Source organism: Halichoerus grypus, chromosome 12 (genome assembly GCF_964656455.1).
Source record: "Halichoerus grypus chromosome 12, mHalGry1.hap1.1, whole genome shotgun sequence".
Lineage (NCBI taxonomy): Eukaryota > Metazoa > Chordata > Mammalia > Carnivora > Phocidae > Halichoerus > Halichoerus grypus.
In genome coordinates, this window is record NC_135723.1 from 84,663,732 (window position 1) to 84,678,207 (window position 14,476).

At 39.6% G+C, this 14,476-nt stretch overlaps 1 protein-coding gene across 3 annotated transcripts in view; it reads right to left on the minus strand.

Annotated features, from left to right (window-relative positions):
• Nucleotides 1-5,998: 5,998 nt before the first annotated feature.
• The window catches only part of TMEM209 (transmembrane protein 209), a 30,422-nt gene continuing 21,944 nt past the window's right edge, over nt 5,999-14,476 (minus strand). For all 3 annotated transcript variants that reach the window (XM_078059565.1, XM_078059563.1, XM_078059564.1), the window contains 5 exons: nt 12,873-12,970; nt 11,136-11,250; nt 10,945-11,042; nt 9,638-9,711; nt 5,999-6,113 (listed from right to left, as the gene is read on the minus strand). In XM_078059565.1, the coding sequence (XP_077915691.1) occupies nt 6,059-6,113; nt 9,638-9,711; nt 10,945-11,042; nt 11,136-11,250; nt 12,873-12,970 (440 nt within the window). In that variant the 3' untranslated portion in view covers nt 5,999-6,058. The remainder of the gene's footprint in view (nt 6,114-9,637; nt 9,712-10,944; nt 11,043-11,135; nt 11,251-12,872; nt 12,971-14,476) is intronic.

Here is a 14,476-nt window from a genome sequence, read left to right on the forward strand (position 1 = left end):
CCTCTAGTCTAATTAGACGCATACTTGGAGGAAACTCCGCAACGTGTCAGGAAACAGGATGATGGCATCCTGTGACCGATCATAGTGTTCCCAGCCCTCACACCTCGCATCTACCACAGTGCAGCTCCAGCCATGTGAGTTTGTAAGATGCCACCCATTTTGCATCCATCTAAGAAACTACGGGCAGATGTGCATCTAGACACCCCCCACCCCGGCCATATACGTACTCTTTACTATTGAATCAATTTGCATAGAGCCCAACAAAGAGGAATGCATGGCAATGTAGAGTGGGCCCTCTGGCCTTCCTTTCTACAAGTTTAGATCCAACTGCCAACTGCCAACTCCTTACTGCTTTTCTTCTCTGCCACCTTCTACTTACTAGCCAGAGAGGTCTCTATGGTCTTCAGCATGGAAAGCACGTTGAAAATTCCAGTCCAAAACAAGAAAAGGAGTGCTTTTCAAGTAAATTCTGTCTACTTAATCCAATTGTTAATCCAAAAATATTTCCTGAGCATGTCACATGCACCTGCCCTCAAGCACCTCAAGGAAGCCACAGTCTAACCGAAGCTCCATCATTTACCGGAGTTCCATCTGTCTGAGAGATCTGGTTTTCCTCGGGTATTTGTTCCAGCACTGCCCCACTGTCGTACCTACCAGGACAGGGTCAGGAGGGCAAGCCCGTGAGAGCTGCAGACCCCTCACCAACAGAAACTACTGGGGGTGAGTGAGTGAGGGGGGAGGGGGTATATGTGGGGAAATAGAGTTTTGAGGTAGGAAATAGTAGTATACAGTAGAAAGACAGTAGTTTCAATGAAAAATACTTTCTCTGGCTATGTAGAAAATACGTAGTGTCTCACTTAAGAGAATCCATAGTTCCAGGATGTAGACTTTACCTTCAAGTTTTATCCAAGGCACTTGATCTAAGTGCAGTCTATCCACAACATTAAGGTAGTTAGCTCCAGGAATTTTCAAGATGGCTTACAGAAAGACCTTAAAGAACTCATGTAGAACATTTAACTGGAAACAGAGCACTGTACTGAATTTACTTTTAGGAGTAGTTAACTTAAACTTGAGATGGAAGCCACATAACACCTTTTCCAACTCCCAGGTTTGGGGGCTGATGGCTTTAGTTCAGACTTCCTTCTGCCAAGTCCCGCATTCACGAGTTAGCTGGATGATGGCTCTGCCCCTCAGGCTGGCCAGGGGATGATAACCCTCCTCATTAGGAACACAAGGGGCCTTTCTGTGGAGCTGGAGCTCAGTAAGCTCCTGCCTGTAGTCTGGGCCAAAACTATCACAGAGCTGCCTGATTCCAGTCTACACACCATGTGTTTGAGGAAGAATCACGCCTGGCCGCTCCTCCTGAAAAAACAAGATTTGCCCCCAACAGAGCAGATCACCACCTTCTGACTTTCCTCCTGTGGGATGCAGGTCATGAAAGCAGAGTCTGATTCAGGGTTGTTATTTTTTCCTTCTGGTTTAGAAATGGAAAAGGAAGGAGAGGGTTTTGTGGGTAGACCAGAAAGCCCAGCTTTCAAGGGTACAAGGGCAGCACTGTCTATGCTGGGGAGTGGCCAAATCTGGGGTGGGGGCAGGAAAGTGGGAGCAGGGGGCAGCTCCAGCTGGGCAGGGGCTGGTTGGGGTGGGACGAGGGTGTGTCAAGGCCAGGAAGGTCTCATGGTCCGATGAATGAGATCTTTGCTCGACAATGCCAAAGGGGCCATTTCCTACTTTTACACCAGCGTGCTATTTTGAGACTTTTTTTTTTAAGATTTATTTATTTTAAAGAGAGAGCACGCATGCGTGCGAGTGAACACAAGCAGGAGGGGCAGAGGGAGAGGGAGAGAATCTCAAGTGGACTCTTCATTGAGCGTGGGGCTCAATCTTACCACCCAGAGATCACCACCTGAGCCGAGACCAGGAGTGGGACACCCAACGGACTGTACCACCCGGGTGCCTGTTTTGAGAGTTTTTAAAGCCGTTTTTTTTTCCTTACCCCAAACCAGTCATCCATTATTCTCAATTTAGCTTCTTCATGATCTCTGAATCAGAATCCATGGAAAAAGGAATTGCCCTGCCCGTCAGGGACAGAGCTCAGGCTTCCCAAGCCTCAGCCCATTCAGGTTAGTGGCTCCTCCCGCCAGACTGATTTTGGGAATATTCCTTCTGCTTTGGGAGCATGAAAGGATTTAACTATAGCTTTCAATGGAAATGCCAGCAGCCACAGCAGCGCCTGGGACTGTCTGCACGTGGCTGTGCTGTGAACTGTCCCGGGGTGGACAGGTTCCCCAGGTGCACGCCAGCCTGCTCCCCATACCAGGCCTGCTGGACTGGATTCTTCTTCCCGACCCTGACTGAGAACCCATCACCTGTTCCCCAGGTCAGGACAGCTGGGTCAGTGTGGAAATGGAATGCTGATGACCTTCCAGGGGTCAAATTAGAGATGTGGCTCCCAACTAATACCTAACAATCCTCTCGACTCAGCAGAAAACCACTGGCGTACCCAGGGACATGTGGCAATGTCACCAGGGCCCAGGAAGCACAGGGGCTGGTTGTGCAAACCCTCTCATTATAAGGGGGCAGACAAGGCCTCCACAGGCCCTTGTCCAAAGCCTTCTGGCCAGAGAGCCCAGCCCTCTGCTGCTACCCACAGTCCGGGGCAGCTGAGGTGGGAGCCGCCCCAGCCCGAGGGATGGTGGACCCTGTGGCGTTTGGAACAACGTGCTGCCCAGTGCAGCAGCCTCAGCCCAGCTCAGAAGGAAGACACCCCCAGGGGACAGGGAATTGGCCATGTCATTTCCCTCACACCCTCCTCAGGCAGTCCCCCTGCTGCTTCCTCCTCCTCAGGTCTCAGCACAGGATGAAAGCCAGTGCGCTTAGCTACTTGAAAGGCGTCCTTCGAAGAGAATGCAAGCCTTTTCCAGAAGGTAGCCGTAGCCAGTGTCACGTCCTCCCGAACGGCGGGACGGCTCGGACTGGTAAAAAACCCCGTTCTTTAGGAGGATGAGAGAAGATACGAGGACGCACCGTTAGACTAAAAGTCACTTCTGAATCTATTCACATGGCTGCTGAGTGCCAGCGAAGGGGCACAGATCCAATCACCCTGGGGGAGAAATGACTGCCAGCTGGAGTGGCCAGGACTAGCTCCAAAAAACAGCAGGTTTAATCAGAGTGGAGCCTCCAGGCAGGGCAGGCTGTGGAGGGGAGGAGAGCCCGGCAGGTGCCAAGGGTCTGGGTGGGTAAGGCCAGCCTGGGGCCAGACTGCGGAGGGCTTTACATGTCAGGCGAAGGAACTGATCAGGGGACTGAAATGATCAAACAGGTGTTTTAGGAAGATGAATTTGAAGAGAATGTGCGGGATGAATTGGAAAGTCTGGAAGCACGGCAACAATTAGGAAGCTGGGAGATTAATTCAGCTGTTGGAGTAGTCCTGTGTGAGTTGATAAGGGTGTAAATGAGCACAGTGGCAGCAGAAATGGAAGGGGACAGCTGCAAGAGACATTGTTAAGAAAGAATGGATGAGGTTTGCTGCCTGATTGGATTGGGGACCCGGGGAGCTCCAGGAATCAAAGATGACACCAGAGGTTTGAGCGTGGGCAACCGGTAGTACAATGAACAGAAAAAGGCAGGTTAGAAGAGCGAGCTGGATGCAGCAGATGTGAATTCAGTTCCAGCCACAGAGAGTCTGCAGGACATCCAAGTGGAAATGTCTGACAGGTCAAAGGAGACACACCACCGGAGCTCAGGAGAGACGTTACGGCTGCTGCTGAATTTGGGAATCAAATGGAGTGAATGAGATCTCTGAGGAAAAGCAGAGACGGTGAAACAGAGGACCAAGACTGACCTTTGAGGAATGTCCACATTTAAAGGATTTCTATTCCAAAGCCGAGTTTAGAAGTGCCCCCCATATGCCACTTGTCTTCACCCTTGAAATATCAGTGTAAAGTGTTCCATATATCAGTTTGAGAAAGCCGAGCAACCCAGCATTGTTATGTCTCAGTGGGGACTAAATTATAAACACCTAGGTATGCTCCTACAACCAATTTGGCTGAAGAAAAGGCTGATATTCACAGAGGAAAAAAAAAAAAGGATAAATGATACAGTGAACATAATCTAAAAGATTGGTGGATTTGATCCCACAAGGATGAGTTAAGCAATGAAAAAAAAAAAAAAAAACCTTGTGAAAAATATCCTATAAATAACATTTAATTAGAAAAAAGTAGATATTTACTCATTTTAACACAGAGACCAAAAAAAAATTTACCATATTTGCAATGCACTGTCTTCCTGAAGTGTGAATTCCAACTAATTCATCAAAGTATTTTTAATAAAGGCTACATTAAAATATAAGCTGGCTCAAACACATGTGAAGACTGGTCAATATAGGAAAGCCACCTAGACTATAGTAACCCACACTAGACTCACAGTAGGCAAACAAAACAGCTTTTCTTTTTTAGTCTGGATCTCTAGTCTTTTCACATGTATATTTCCCATACAGTCACTTGTAAAATAAAATATTATAGCTTTGAATTTTTGGACTAAAAGCTGTCTTAAGTCCCACAAAGAAAAAAATTTTGTCTTTTTTTTTTTTTTTAAAGATTTTTTATTTATTTGAGAGAGAGAATGAGAGAGAGCAAGCACATGAGAGGGGGGAGGGTCAGAGGGAGAAGCAGACTCCCTGCTGAGCAGGGAGCCCGATGCGGGACTCGATCCAGGGACTCCAGGATCATGACCTGAGCCGAAGGCAGTCGCTTAACCAACTGAGCCACCCAGGCGCCCGAAAAAAATTTTGTCTTATGTGTTATTAAAATTTTTCTCCTTATTCCCTTTAATAAAGAATATGCAACTGAGTAGTGTAACAGCATAACAAGTGTTCTTCCATGACACCTTCGGTAACTTCTGAAATAGTACTTAGATTTTGATAGGTTCTTATATTTAACATGTTTAATTTTTTCTTCTAAAATATCATAGCAAACATGTTTAACATACGTCAAAAACAGTTAAAAGAAACTTCCTTTCCTTTGGATATAAGACCTTTATAAAACAGGAACAACTTTTTGAAAAACAGAATTTACAAATTATTAAAAATGGGCTGCATATACAGGCCCAACAGGCAGTTACTCGGAAGATACTGGTTTTCGTTGTTTTCGGGTTTACATAATGTGACAGAACAGTCTCTAATAATATGTCAAACCAGAAAACAAAATGCAACTGCTAGCTAGCTTTAGAGATACTATATACAGATATATAAGAAAACAGAGTCCAGCAAAACTTACAAACTTCGTCACTTCTTACTCTCCAGATATTCGGAACATATCTAAAAATTTTCAACAGATATTGTATGGTCTTAGAGAACTCTTAAAATAATACAATATTATGGAATAGTCAAGTTATTAAAACCAAAGCAGCTGTTTCTTGATGTCTTCAGCCTTTTAACCTAAGACCCAAATAGTTTAACTCTATCAGTTAACATTTGATCCAAGAGTTGACTTTTTTAAATGCCAATAACTCTTAAACCTCTTTCAAAAATACTTAAAAATGCACGTAGACTAATATATTACTGAGAAGTTTATCTCATTTCTTTAAATATGGGCCATGGGCTGACTTGTAGAACAGTGGGTAAGCATAGAGATGAATTAGCAATTTCCTTGTTTCTTTTCAAGTATTTACACCAAACAATGCAACTGAAAGAACAATTTCTGCAGGGAAAAATTAGGTGCATGATTCTCATTTGTAGGTTACAATGAAAAAGGACTCAAATTGCTTAACGAAGGGGAAATTGCACTGTTTTGGGTCAACAAATATCTGAAGGGTTGCAGTTTTATAGGCAACTGAAAAATCTGAAAGGTAATAAAGTAAAAGTAATGTCTCTTGGTGTAGAAGATTTAGGACATACTTTTACAAGTAAGTTTCATAATAGCTGATTTTTCATTAAATCTAAAGAGTCTGTAATACACATATGTATCTTATTTCAAAAGAGGCAGTGACTCAGAGATGCTTAGATTCAACTTCCGGTTTAATCAAAGAAAAGTCCAAATGTTTGGAATTAAATGACCCACTACTCGCCAAAAATCCACAAAATATTCACACCGGACAGACCAAGATTAACTCTCCTATAAAAAGAAAAAAAAAAGGTTTTAGTGGAATTGACTGCCAAAGCATTTAGGGTCTTTTTTCAAATAATGAAAACAAGAGTCTTGACAAGGAATACATATTTCATCAATGACATTTAATGCTATTCTGTAATGAGTTAGGTTACATATGGTTTATCAGGTGAACCCTAGTAATAGTAACTGCTTTCTTAACTGTGCTTAAAACCCAAATTTAGAACAAATGGATTTATGGGGTGTGGAAAATTAATTTTTTAGTAGATCTCAGTAACTATTACACCAGATAGAGTTAACCAAATAATTTTAGCAAGTAAAAGTATCAATTAAAATTTTAAAATAGAGGATATAGGGATGCTAGGCCTCTTAGAGAATGTTACCTATTCAACTTGAATTAGGGATTTACCAATTATTACTGATGCTTTAGTGAATTTGTATATGGGGATTATTGATATAGCCTAAACTAAACCCTACTGTATATATAAGAAGAAGAAAAATCTACTTCTACTCCATAGAGTACTACACCATATTCAAAGTACAAAGGGAAGAGAGGGCTATAAGCTAAATTACTCATCTAACAAAATAAGAAATCAACCTCCAATGTCTCAAACTGAAGAATCAAGAGAGAGCTACATGCCTCTATTATGTGGAACCATGAGAGTAGTGTTAGAAGAAAAGACTACATCAGTTTCAAGTGGGCTTGGGAACACAGGGAACTGCTCATTTCTGTCATGAACTTATAGCACTACAGAACTTTAAAAATTATGAGTAGTTGTTAATTTTGATGAAAAAATTAAAAAATATATATATATTACAAAAATGCCCTTCAAAAAAGGTAATTTCTATATTAACTGGTTTTTCCCTTTCTTTAAGGAACTTCTTCACCAAAACTGCAAATGATAGGGGCACCTGGCTGGCTCAGTCAGTGGAGCGTGTGACTCTTGGATCTCGGGGTTGTGAGTGTGAGCCCCATGCTGGGTGCAGAGATTGCTTAAAAAAATAAAATAAAATCTTAAAAAAAAACCCTACAAATGATAAATCTCAATTTGATAGAAAGAAATGTTTTAATTTTGGCTTTTTCGTATATAAGGCTAAGTATCTTTTCATGTTTATTAGCCATTTACACAACACTTTTCTGTGAAAGTCTTTCAGTCTATGACCATTTTCTGTTTTTATTTTCTAATGAATTTTTTAATTTATTATTTTAAAAAATATTTTATGTATTCATTTGAGACAGAGAGAGAGAGCACAAGCAGGGGGAGCGGCAGAGGGAAGGGAGAAGCAGGCTCCCCATTGAGCAGGGAGCCCGATGTGGGGCTCAATCCCAGGACCCAGAGAGCACGACCTGAGCCGAAGGCAGACACTCAACCATCTGAGCCACCCAGGCACCCCTCTAATGAATTTATATATGCTCTTTATATATGATGGATATTAGCTTGGATTTGCTATATGTGTTCCAACCATAATATTTTGTCTCAGTTTGTCATTTAGCTTTAAGCTTTACTTATGGTTTATTTGCTGAACAGAGCCCTTAAATTACTGTGCAGTCAATTCTGTCTAGATTTTTTTTTTCCCTTTTGGAAGTAAAACATTCATCTCATTCCAGTAACTGTACAAATATCTGGCATTGAATTGATAATGTATTTGGATCAATCTGCTGCTTTATGGGCATGATTCCAAATGGACTATATTTGAGCTACTTGCTTATTTCCTTTAAGTTAGATGATAGTAGTTTTTAACCATTTGATTGTTTTAGAATGTATTAAAAAGATTAATCAATCATATTTAAAAAGGTAATTTCAAAGCTTCTTTTCCCTTGGTTAAGAAAAAAATCTCAAATAAATAAAACATGTATTAGTTTTAGTTTAAAATGTTTCTTTCCCAGTGTAAGTTGCTTATTAAGAGAAGATAAGCACTTCAAAAATTTTATCAGTTCTTTTTGGCTTCTGAGTAAGTTATTAACCCCACTAAGTACTTTTTTTTTTTTTTTTTTTTTAAGATTTACTGATTTATTTGAGAGAGAGAGGGAGAAAGAGAGCAGGGGGAGGGGCAGAGGGAATCTTCAAGCAGACTCCCCGCTGAGCATGGAGCCTGATGCAACATGCGGCTTGATACCACATCCATGAGATCATGAACTGAGCAGAAACCAAGAGTCGGATGCTTAACCGACTGAGCCACCCAGGCGCCCTCCCTAATAAGTACTTTTAGTTTATTTTAAGTAAGCTCTACGCCCAACGTGGGGCTTGAACTCACGACCCTGAGATCAAGAGTCAGATACTTGGGACGCCTGGGTGGCTCAGTCGGTTAAGTGCCTGCCTTCAGCTCAGGTCATGATCCCAGGGTCCTGGGACTGAGTCCTGCATTGGGCTCCTTGCTCAGTGGGGAGCCTGCTTCTCCCTCTGCCTCTGCCTGCCGCTTCCCCCTGCTTGTGCTCTCTGACAAGTAAATAAATGAAATCTATTAAAAAAAAAAGAGAAAGTCGCATGCTAACGACTGAGCCAGCCTGGCGCCCCCATAATTTTAAATTTTCTAACAGACACCTTAAAAATTTTATAAAAAGTAAAAAGAAACAGGTGAAATTAATTTTAGTAATATATTTCATTTAACCCAATACATCCAATGTATTAATTCAACATGTAGTCAATGTACCAAGTTATTAAAGAGATCTTTTACTTTTTTTTTGGTCTTAAAATTCTAGTCTATATATTTTACACTTACAACACATCTCATTTCAGGTGAGTCATGTTTCAAATGCTCAATGCCACATGTGGCTGGTGGCTGCTCTATCAGACAATGCAGTTCTAGAACATGTATAAAACAGGACGCCTAAACAAAAGTGAAAAGAGGCATGCATATCAAAACTGGAGTGGACCCTAGATGTTTTCCACTCCATGCCCTTCCCTTCACATTTTCTTAACCTCAGGTTTTTAGACTCTCAGACCTTGCATTATCAGATTTCCCCAGCTTTACCTGCAGTCCTGTTCCTTCAAAACATTATTTGATAACACTAAAATTTTGAATCACCAAAAGGACCATACAACAATTCTGAATTTATTGTTAATAGCATGTGAGCTTCATTACTACATATTTAGAATAACAAAGTAAACAATTTCAACTGACCATTTTTCCACCCCAGTTAACAATAATATGGAATGGCTGCTGACTCAGTCTTTCTGGAAATATAAAACATTTTGCAGAAGGCTTTGTGTCTGATATGGGATGGCTTTTGTTTTGTTTTTAAATTTTAAAGTGGCAAGAGCCTGATACGGATCTCAGAGTTGCTCCTCTGAGGGACACAACTGTAAAGCCAATGATGTGGTCCAATGTAATGGAGGTTGGTGAGGAATGAAGGGACTTGCCCAAGAGAGCAGAACTGGTTAGTGACAGGGCTGGGCTTACACTAGAAGCCCAATCTCTTGTTCAGTCCACAATCCTTTTAGTATATGATGCTGCCTTCTGCAGAATCTTTACAAAGGAAGAAAAACAGTAAATAAATTAAGTACTTGTGTTTTTAAAGCATCAATACTTACCCAAGCATTCCTGACTCTTTAGTCTTTATGATGTAGAGGAACATTAACAATGTATGAAACATATTATTTCGGCCCTGGAACAAAAAGACAGCAAGATTTAAACCAAGCCAAACAAAAAATTATGCGAACCAAACAAAAAGATAAACGCAGATCCTACCAGTTCACATTCTACTAACTCAGAATTCCGTGTAATTCAGACTTTCATTTGCATGGATTTGGACAGAAACTTCAATGGTCCAAAATATTAACACTTACAAAGCTGAAATGTTAAACTTGAAAAAAGGAAATTAGTATTTTTTAAAATTTTTTTATTGTTATGTTAATCCCCATACATTACATCATTAGTTTTAGATATAGTGTTCCATGATTCATTGTTTGTGCATAACACCCAGTGCTCCATGCAGAACGTCCCCTCTTTAATACCCATCACCAGGCTAACCCATCCTCCCACCCCCCTCCCCAGGAAATTAGTATTAATTAATAATAGGAATAGGAATTTGATGGAGAACACAATTTATGATTATAGTCAATGTAAAATTTCTTAGTAAAGAAGCTGGTAACAACACCAAGTGCAAAGATCATCAGCAGAAGTGATGTTTGCAGTCAAGAGTAAAATACCTGAATAGAAATGTAAACTGGTACAAGAATCTTTTGTAGAAAGTAGTTTTATAATGTATTTTAAAAGCCTTGAAAATATTCTGTAACCTAGAATTCCACTTTTGGACTTTAAGCTAACAAAATTACCCAAAATGCAGATAGCTATATCCATAAAAATGAATACTCAGCAGTGTTTATGATAATGAAGAATTAGAACATCCAAAATGTCCAACGATAGGGGAATGATTGAATAAATTATGTTATAATCTTATGATAAACTTTTTTACAGCCATTAAAAAGTGTTTCTATGGAAGCTTTTTAATGGGATGGAAAATTATGGTTTTTTAAGGTAATTAAATTAAGAAGTTAATTTTTTAAAAGGAAATAAAACTACATAAATATGATTTCAACCCATAAAATAGCACAGAGAAAGACCAAAATGAAATTTACCAAAGGCAACACACCAAAAATGTTAACAATAGCTGCCTTTAAGTAATGGAATAATGAATGATCTTTCTTCTTTTTCTTTATACTTCCCAAATTAAGCATATATTACTTTTATAGTTAAAAAAAAGGGGATATTCAATAAATGCATTTTTCCTAATTTAAAAAGTTTACCCATTCCCTACACAAGAGACTCTAATAAAAAATATTATCAAAGCAAGTCATCCGTGACACTCTGTAATAGCAATTTTTACATTTAGAAGTACCTTTGGAAGATTGTAGACATGACGCTGGTAGATTAGCTCATAATGGGGAGGGTTGATAGCACTCTGATAAATGCAAAAAACATTCTCATTTGTCACATCTGTAAAGAAAATATGCTACATTAACAAAACAAGCCAACCTCTCTATGTATCTCATGTGCAAACCTCAACCCATTCTTTTAGGAAGTTTATACCTGGTTTATTTGGTGTCTGAACAAAGTGCTGAGAAGTAAATGTTTTTCCGTCAGGGTACTTAGGATGTGGAGGTAATCTGGAATCGAGGTAGGTGCAAAATACATGCATGATGATCTGAAGATGAGGAAACAATTTTTCAAAATCAGCATGAAAATCTATCATGGCTTTAAGCCTTTGTTTATAATGACTCCAATTTTTAAATTTTTCCCTAAAGAGAGAACTAGCAAAAATGCTTTCAAGTGGTTACATTTATAAGATGAAATCTATAAAATGAAAAGAGAAAAGCAAGACATTCCCAGTTTTCTGTTAAGTGGATTGTTCATACCCATATAGTTAACAACAAAAAAAACAATGGGGCGCCTGGGTGGCTCAGTCGGTTAAGCGGCTGCCTTCGGCTCAGGTCATGATCCCAGGGTCCTGGGATTGAGTCCCGCATCGGGCTCCCTCCTCAGTGGAGAGTCTGCTTCTCCCTCTCCCTCTGCCTGCCTCTCTGCCTACTTGTGCTCTCTCTCTCTCTGTCAAATAAATAAATAAAATCTTAAAAAAAAAAAAAAAGATAAAAATACACATACATTCTCAATTTGAGTATCAGCATTTGAAACTTCATTTTTACATATAACGGTCATTATTAAAACAATAAAGAACATGATCTTGAAAAACTCTTAAATGCTCAAAAACATTATTTCATCAATCTTAATTCTAGGATTTTTTTTTTTTTAAGAGAGCGTTAGTGTGTGTGGGTGGGGAACAGAGGGAAAGGGAGAGAGAATTTTAAGCAGGCCCCACTCCCAGAATCTTATGGCTGATCTCACAACCCTGAGGAGATCATCACCTGAGCCAAAATCAGGAGTCAGAGACTTAACCAACTGAGCCACCCAGGCTCCTCTAGGAATCATTTTTTTTTTTAAAAAGATTTTATTTATTTATTTGACAGAGAGAGACACAGCGAGAGAGGGAACACAAGCAGGGGGAGTGGGAGAGGGAGAAGCAGGCTTCCCGCCGAGCAGGGAGCCCGATGCGGGGCTCGATCCCAGGACCCTGGGGATCATGACCTGAGCCGAAGGCAGACGCTTAACGACTGAGCCACCCAGGCGCTCCTAGGAATCATTCTTAAAGCCATAATCCCAAATAAGAAAAAAATATGCATCACGATATTCCTTGCAATCTTATTTAAAACAGAAACTAAATAATTCTCAAACTTTTAGCTCCAATATAAGAAAACAGTTAATTGAGAGTGTGTAGTAATGAAAAAATACTTAAACATTGCAAAAGTGAAAAAAGAATATAATATTTTACATGTGGGATGATTACAACTATGATAAAAACATTAAAAAATAGTGCAATCTAAGTAAAGGAAAAAAAGAAAATACACCAAAATATATATTTTTTTAATGTTTTATTTATTTATTCATGAGAGTCAGAGAGAGAGAGGCAGAGGCAGAGGGAGAAGCAGGCTCCCCACCTAGCAGGGAGCCCGATGCGGGACTTGATCCCGGAACCCTGGGATCATGACCTGAGCCGAAGGCAGACACTTAACCATCTGAGCCACCCAGGCGCCCCCATATACCAAGATATTAACAGTGGTTAAGATGCTGGTAAAATTTTAAATTTTTATTTCTACCTTAGTTTCTAAATTCTTTTTAATACTTACTTTTATAATGGAAAAATAAAAGTATATAAATATAATAACATGGAAAAATGTTAAACCAAAAAAAAAAAAAAAAGTAGGGACTTACAGCAGAATCAGTGGGCAGGTCTGTATCCCACTTGCGTCCTTTGAAGTCTCCACCTCTGTTCCATCGAAATGAACTCATACAGCCTCCCTGAGAAAGTTCTGGAGAAACAAAGATGAAATTTAAAAAGCCAAAAAAAAAAAAAAAAAAAAAAAAAAAAGGCCAAAGGGCTACAATAAGGGAAGCATATCTAAAAACCTGATGAAAACACCCAAATATAAAGAAATACAAGATATAAAAGATTAACTTACATATTACCATTCGGGGTTCTTAAAAAAGTCAGTGTCATGTGGAAAAAAAAGGTAGGGCAGAACTGTTCCTGAGAAAGTGACTAAAAAAAGATAAAACAACATGCGGTAATGTGTGAACCTACACTCTATTCTGGTTAGAAAAAAAGAGTATGTTTTGAACAATTGGAAAATTTGAATATGAACTGTGTATTAGATGATATTATAGAAATATCGCTAATTTTAAAGGTCTGTTAAGTGTATTGGGGTTATGTAGGAGAATGTTCTTATTTTTAGGAAATCGCGTGCTGAAAAGTAATGATGTCCGCAATGAATTTCAAATGGTAGAGCAAAAAAATAAAAGTGCATGTGCATATATGTAGAGAGAATCAATGACAGCGAAATGTCCAACCTAGAAGGCCTATATGTTCGTTGTACTTTTTAAGCTTTTTTGTATATTTGATTATTTTGCATACATGTGTACATACACATATTTTTTGGATACACAAATATCCTGCTATCAGGCAATCTTGCCAAAAATTGCAACCTGAATTTACAGGAAATACAGAGGACAGAGGATCACGTAAAATTACACCCCATGGGGACGTATTCAGTAAAATCCATACCATGGGCAACTCTATAGGACAAACAATCCAGTTTTTTCAACAAGTAAGTTGCAGAGGAAAAAAAAAAAGGATGGACAGGAAACCTATAACTTAAAAGGAACTTATAAGATTTTATTTATTTATTTGACAGAGAGAGAAAGAGAGAGAGAGAGTACAAGCAGGGGGAGTGGCAGGCAGAGGGAGAGGGAGAAGCAGGCTCTCCGCTGAGCAGTGAGCCCGATGCGGGGCTCGATCCCAGGACCCTGGGATCATGACCTGAGCCGAAGGCAGACGCTTAACCGACTGAGCCACCCAGGTGCCCAGGAACTTAAATGCTTGCTTTATCAACCAGTCATACCATGTGATTATATTTGAATCCCAATTCAAATAATACCAGAAAAAGTAATTACACATTTTATGAGTTGGTTGGAAATTCATACATAAGGTATATATTTCATGATATAAAGAAACTGTTAAAAAATATTAGGTGTGATAATTGTATTGAGGTAAAGGCCTTATCTTTGAGACACATACCGAGCTATATATAATACAGAAAGGGAGGAGATAGATGGGGCTATGGATAGGGCTTGGGATGCCCAGGGACTGAAGGCTGCAGGGACCAGGGGCTATGTACAAGAGGCTTCAGCATTCTGTTGTGTCTAGTTTTATGAAAATCTGAATTCTCCTTATAATAAAAAGTTTCTTAAAAGTCACGATAAATGATTATTCCTGAACCCAAGTCCAAACCCAGGGGAGAGAGGGGGCACCATAACGC